This window comes from Agrilus planipennis, unplaced genomic scaffold, assembly GCF_000699045.2.
Source record: "Agrilus planipennis isolate EAB-ADULT unplaced genomic scaffold, Apla_2.0 scaffold239, whole genome shotgun sequence".
NCBI lineage: Eukaryota > Metazoa > Arthropoda > Insecta > Coleoptera > Buprestidae > Agrilus > Agrilus planipennis.
Genome location: NW_020442381.1, coordinates 121,505 through 128,584, shown reverse-complemented (window position 1 = coordinate 128,584; position 7,080 = coordinate 121,505). Strand labels below are relative to the sequence as shown.

Below are 7,080 nucleotides of genomic sequence, written 5' to 3'. Positions count from 1 at the left end.
TAATAGAAAAATGATTTACATAAAACGAGTAGGCATCAGATCAAAAAATACAATATATCAAAATATTACTTATGTGATTGAAATATGAAAAACATGTCACTGTTCGAAAACAACGCACGACCGCGATGTGACGCTTCAGACAACTGAGCGGGACGCGAAATGTAATGCTTGGTTATGATCAGATGACATAGTTCATACACTGTCGAAGGGGGTTTCGGTAGTTAGTCTATCTACCCCTATAGTCAACTATCCCCGGTTTCCCCTATACGAGTTCTGTGCTATGTCGCGTCAATAGCCGGTCTAACCCGCCGCAAAAAACTAGTATGTAATCCAAATATTGCGTCAATTTTGAGACACCCTTTACAATTCAATATTACTCTATTGGCTAAATTATTCTTTTTCCAGAGTGGCTGCCTCAGACGTAAGCATCCGAGCGGGAACAGATAGATACATGAGAGGCGGTGTGGTAATACGTGCTTCAAATTTATATGTTCATCCGAATTATAATAATACTGACCAGGATTACGACATAGGTTTAATCAAACTTGCTTCACCGCTCACTTTTGGTCCAAATATAGCTTCAATATCCCTTGCGAGCAGTAAACCGGCAGTGGGAACGTCGGCTGTCGTTTCCGGTTGGGGAGATTTAAATGCTATTACCCATACCACCCCACAACAATTACAAAAAGTTACACTACCAATTGTTGCTGACAGTCAATGTCCTGATATACGTACTGAAAGAGTGTTATGTGCAGGAGAGAACGCCGGATACAAAAGTCCCTGTTATGTAAGTGAAACTTATTTTAAACTATTTTCAAATGAATTGATTGATATTTCTTTGTTTAATACAGGGTGACTCTGGGGGCCCTTTGGTCGTAGGAAATACTCTTGTTGGTGTTGTTTCGCATGGCAATAGTTGTCGTGGAATATCAGTTTACGCCAACGTTGCCAATCTTCGCAGTTGGATATTATCAGTAGCATCAGCTTAGCATACAACGATGCGTATTTGTGGATTCTGAATAGAGAATATATTTTAAATAACCAACAATGTAAAAGGGATTTATTCCCGCAGATATTATAAATAAAAATAAATAAATAATAACAGTAGTATAGATACATGGGTCTAAAGAAACACACTTTTTTATAAGTTTTTATGCTTACGGTTAATCGTGTAATATACGACGAATTACTCAAGGGGTAGACCACATTCTTTTTGGTTGTGTACAGTCAAAATTTTAAAAAGAGTTGCAGATATATATTGCTAACATTTTTCTTAGAATTTCAAGGCAGTTTAAATAATTTTGCAAATGGTACTGTACACTTTTGACTAGCTCTCGCTCAATGATCAGTGAAGAAATGAGCTACGCAGACAAATAAGATTGAATTTGGAATTATGCTACAGCGCATCCTAATAAAGGGAAAGGGCATATCTCCAACTTCTTGAAACGAACAGTAATGAAGTCCTCTGGGGTAAAGCACTCCAAACGTAAACTAGTCCCCTATTCGGATATCCGCGCGGGGACTACCTCGGGGGATATCAACAAGTGAAATAGGGGAAGATGCAATATTTCACGAGCCCGAGCGTGGAACATTAAAACATTGTGGCAAGCAGGAATGTTAGAAAAATTGAAATTTAAGATGAATAAACGAGAATTAGATAAAGTAGACAACAGTGAAGTCCGTTGGCCAAAAGCTGGATACTTTGGAATAATACATACAGGATCGGTGGAAGGTAATTCGAAGGTAGGAATTGTAATGCACATAATGCAGAAAGTTATTTACAAAAAAACGATAGAATCGTTATGGTTAAATTAAACTCGAAGCCTGCAAAAATAATAATAACGCAGAGCTACATGCCTACATCATCTTGCAATGATGAAGATGTAGAAGCGGTATATGCAGATATAAGAGTGTTAAGTTTAGTGAAAAGCAAGAAAACCTAACAGTTGCAGGAGACAACCGAAGTAGTAAAAATAAACTAAAAAAGATGTAATAACAGGTTCTTTAGGATTAGGCAATAGAAGTGATAGGGGATTCAGACTGACAGAATTTTGTGATAAACATAACTTAACCGTCGCGAATAGTTTATTTAACCATCACGTTAAGAGGCACTATACGATTTCAGGTGACTTAGGGAGATATTAGTTAAATTATATACTTGTTTTGCAAAAATTTAAAAATCAAGTAAAGCTCTGTAAGAGTTATCTAGAAGCAAATGTAGATAGCGATCGTAACCTAGTAATTATTAAAACCAACCTTCAATTCAAAATTCTGAAAAAGAGAGAAGGCAGGAACATCTTGACTAAGAAAAGTCAAAATGTAACGAAACGCATGATAGGCTAGGTACAAGAACAGACGAAATACTAAAGGAGGCGGGAAAAATGAAAGACAAGAACGAAGAGACTGCATTAAAACGTGCTTAAAGTAAACAGCCAGTAATATACCTACTTGGTCTTAACCAAAATGAAAGTAGGAAATCCTATATAACAAACGGGATTGTAAGAGTAATAGAAAAAAGGCGGAAATGCAAAGATAGGACAGACTAAGAAAGCCAAAAAAAGCGATAAAGTAATTAAGAAGGCAGCTAAGGAACAGTGGATTGACATGAAGTGTAAAGAAGTAGGAGATAAATTTGAATGCGGAAGCGAATCCAGCATCGGAAGAGAGAAGGACCTCTGAAGAAGCTCGCCACCAGTAAAACGTTAGTAAACATCTCCAACACACGACGGCCTTTAGACTCAAATCAAAACAGCATCAGTTCACCTACTGGCCGCGAAAGCCTTTACCAATTTGTTTGAGGTAGGTAAAACGGATGAGGCTTATAATATAATTAAAAGTAATTTTAGAGATGTAGGGTAGAGTAGTAATAATATAAAAAACGAGGCAGAGGTCATTTTGGTAGAAAATGAGGAAAAGGCAGGTAGGTTAATAGAATATTCAGAGAATCGCAGAAAATTCAGAATACGCAGGTCATGGGTTGGGAGATATATTAAAGAAAGAAAATAGCGTGGAGATAGGTGAGCTAGGTTATTCCTTAATGAGAGAAGATGATGTAGCATTAAAAAAACTTAAAGAATAGTACGGCGCCAGGTATAGATGGGATACAGGCGGAAATTCTAAAATATGCAGGACAACAGGTTAGAGATCCATTTCTGTTCTATATTCCTTACAAAAATGTACAAAATTTCATGATGATTGATCGGGTATAGTTAAGGCGTGAAATCGACCACATAAAACTAATTTTTCTGTCCGTTGGGAACAGTATTTTTTCTGGATAAAACATACCCTACGTCCTTTTCTGTACTTCTGACAATGTCTCTACAAAATTTCATAATGATTGATTGAGTAGTTAAGGCGTGAAATTAACGACATTAAACTAATTTTTATATCGTTTGGGAACAGAAAAGTAGGGTGTTTTGAGCAGTAAGAGGCTGTGAAACTAAAACTAGGAAGCTATTTTTCATAATTGAAGAGATCCTGGTTCTTTTAGAACAGAAAACTGATAAATTTATTGAGAGCATGGAAAATTTATTGAAATTAAATGAAGTTTCAATTGAAATTATATTCCTCACATTTTAAAAAAGGTGTAATATTGCATATGTACCCATATGGGAATAGGAGGCTAAGAATTTTTGACTCACCGGCAACAACAAAATAATATTGCTACCGATTATATTATTTATATTTCTTTCACAATCCTATTTTACATGAGCATGTCATTAAAATAATTTTTCCTGTGTTAGATATTAATGCATTTATCTCATCAACAATTTATTCCACATTTGATTAAATGACTGACAGAGAAAATTCGCATATTTAAAAAAAGGTAACCAAAATAAAAAATGAGTTAAAAATTATTCCAAATCTGAACCAGACTGACTTAGTGACCCATCGTATTCTTTTCGTCCTACAAATAGAGACCTGAAAACATTATCATTTTTATAGTTTTTAGTACCACTTTCGTTTTGGGCATACCTATTAATTTTTGCTAACTATTCTGTATTCCCATTAATAATAAGCTATTCATTTACTAAATGATATCGTTCCCAGGGTAAATTCTAGGATGGGTTCTATCGCACAAATAATATTCTACATGGTAGGTACATATGGAATATTGAATACAACTAAACCCTGCAAAGTTCCTTTCTAAGATATATGTCTACTTATTTTAGTCACTTTATTAGACAAAAAGGAAATATAATATATATTTACTGGCATTTGTATTCATTACCGCTTCGATGAGTAAGTTTCTAAAGATTGTGACTGTATGTGCTTTAATATCACAAAATTAAAATTTAAACCGAAATCATATCGGGTTTCTGGATGCATTCAACTACAGTGTAATATGTCTGGACAAAAAAGTAAAGACTATTTTTTTATCAACTATAAAAAAACACATTCTATAAAGAAACGTTTCTTACTTGTTTAAAGAAAAGTATTTTATCGTGTTCATGAACATAAAGTAGAAAAAGAGAAAAAACCGATGTTAATGGAAAAGTCAAATGTAATGTCGAATCCGATAAAAAAAAATAAAATAAAGAAACATTTTGAATTGTCGGTTCTTTGTTTTTCAGGTAAGCAGCGCACATAATGAAAAATAATAAAACTTTTACTACAGATAACCTCAAATCAATGAGGAAGAATTGTTACTGCCGGGAATTGAACCCGGCTCCCTGGCTTTACGCACCATTGTTTTTTGCAGTTTGTTTTTTCAGAGCAACACAACATTCTTTCTTTTCTATCAATTTCCTTTTCTTGAACAAAAACAAATTTATTTAAATTATACTTATCTATATACAAAAAAAAGAACATCCACAGACCGATGTCTAGGTTTTAAATTACAAATATTACCTGCTATGCTCACAATTAAATAAAAAATGGGAAAATTACATAAAATTTACCTACATTTATCAGGAACTATACAAATTTGAGTGTATGCTTAGGATGATGACACGCGCAATTTTTTGTAGCACTCTTATCACTAGACATTTTGGTAAGACCGCCATTTAAATCTTATACATAACTCATTTATTTTTTTTTCTGAAATTCCAAATAGTAATTAGCCAAACCTAATTTAGTAACTGTTTAATTATTGTTTTATTTCAAATAAAATCTTCGTTATTGTATACAAAAAAAGAACATCTACAGACCGATGTTTAGATATTTACCTTATAAGTACCTTTTTTACCGATAATTGACATGCTTAAAATTAAATGACGACTAATTTAACTGTCCGCTTAGGTAGCACGGGTATTTTACATAGCAAGATTATCAAGAGAATTTTCTGGTACACTTTGGATAGGTTTACAAATAAATTGATAATAAAATCAAGTCAAAAATTTAATTTAATAAAGAAATACTCAAAATCAGATAAGAAATACCTTTATAAGACCGACTGCTATTTCAGAACTTATACATTTATCAAGCAAAATGCTAGGCGTGATAATTTGTGTGGCCTTTGCGTCTTTTACTTCAGGTAAACTTTTATTTTCCGTATTCAGTGAATAATTATTTAGTACTGTACTGTTTGGTGTTAAATATAAATAATATTCTTTATAGCTTTCCCCTACCATCAACCTGGATTGGAATCTGTCAGAATTTCAGGAGGAAGCAATGCAACAATTAGGGAAATCCCTTATATTGTACAAATGAATCAGGATTATACTGATATTTCAGACTGTAATGCGTCAATCCTTTCAAGACTTTGGTTAGTTACCGCAGCTCACTGTTTAGTCGGGTATGTTATCCAATAATCTATATCTATATCTATATAGGTATATAAAAATCTAGTGCCACAATGTTTGTCCGGGATGAACTCCGAAACTACTTAACCAATTAGTATGAAATTTGCTTAGCAGTGTTTAACTTGGTCCAACTTAAAAGAAAGGGTAGTTTTTGACCTCAATGTTTATTATAGAACAGCAGTTTATAATTATTTACAAATTCTATTAGTATTGAAACATGTATGTAACCATAGGCAACTCAACATACAATGGCACTTGTAGGCAACCCGACATACATAGTGACAAAGAAGACCAGATTTTCTAGACGTCACATTCTTACTTAAAAGATAGGAAGGATATTTTTTGACATCAATTTTCATAATATAATAATAATTTAATAGTTAACGGTCAGGAATCTAACATAAAATCAATCTTTCTTCTTCTTCTTTCGATTTTGACCGACTATGAACCACGTGAAATAAATAACTTGTGATTGTTCCTCTCCCTTCTTTCTTCTCTTTCAGTAATTACTCTTTCTGCATGTTGTTTCTTACTTTCTTCCGTCCACTTAGCTCCAGTCTTCTTTTTTGGCTTTTCTTGAAAACCTCCACATCCTCTTCAACAATTTTCATTTCTTCCATGTCTCTTCTGACCTCCTTGATCCATGCCACCTGTATCTTGGTATTTCTGTCGAAATAGTTGAATATTCTCTTCGTCAGTCTTTCTTCACCCATTCTCTTAATGTGTCCGTAGAACGTCACTCTACTCCCCCTCATTGTGTCTGTTATTCGTTCTGGTTTTGCATTGATCTCTTTGTTGCTTCTGTTTCCATTTTCTATCTTCGTACCTTGGTCCCAGGATTTTCCGGATAATTTTTTTTTTCACTTTGTCTAACTGTTTGGCCATGTTTAGTGCAAGGCATTCTGAGGCGTAGAGGCCCTCTGGCTTAATAACAGTATTGTAGTGCCTTAGCTTTGCATTAGACAAAATAGACAATCAATCTTTATTATATGTATTATATAGGATATAGGAAAATAGTTTCAAATTATTTTTAAGTTCCTTAGGATTCTAACAGATAGCTGCGTTGGTTAATTTATCAACACAACATAAGAAGAAAATACTACAAATGGCGTGGTGTGCGCCATCTGTAGTACGATGCTACATTTGAGGATTACATATGCTCCAACAAGGTCCATTTAAAAATATGGATATCTACTTGTTGAAACGAATCCCGGCGTAGCTCACCTCAACGTGATAGGCACGTTACCATAATCGAACAAAATAATTCGAAGTGGTCTGTATTCTGTCGAAACTGCCAGACGCGGATCGCGATTTCGATCTTTTTGGATCTCATCAG

At 34.1% G+C, this 7,080-nt stretch overlaps 2 protein-coding genes across 2 annotated transcripts in view; one reads left to right on the top strand and one right to left on the bottom strand.

Moving 5' to 3' along the window:
• The window catches only part of LOC108741999 (trypsin alpha-like), a 4,679-nt gene extending 3,577 nt beyond the window's left edge, over window positions 1-1,102 (top strand). Inside the window, exons 3-4 of the mRNA XM_018477001.1 lie at window positions 406-787; window positions 852-1,102. Coding sequence (XP_018332503.1) covers window positions 406-787; window positions 852-989 — 520 coding nt within the window. The 3' untranslated portion in view covers window positions 990-1,102. The remainder of the gene's footprint in view (window positions 1-405; window positions 788-851) is intronic.
• The window catches only part of LOC108742002 (NADPH oxidase 5), a 146,268-nt gene that overhangs the window by 90,961 nt on the left and 48,227 nt on the right, over window positions 1-7,080 (bottom strand). The gene's annotated exons all lie outside the window — the stretch shown is intronic.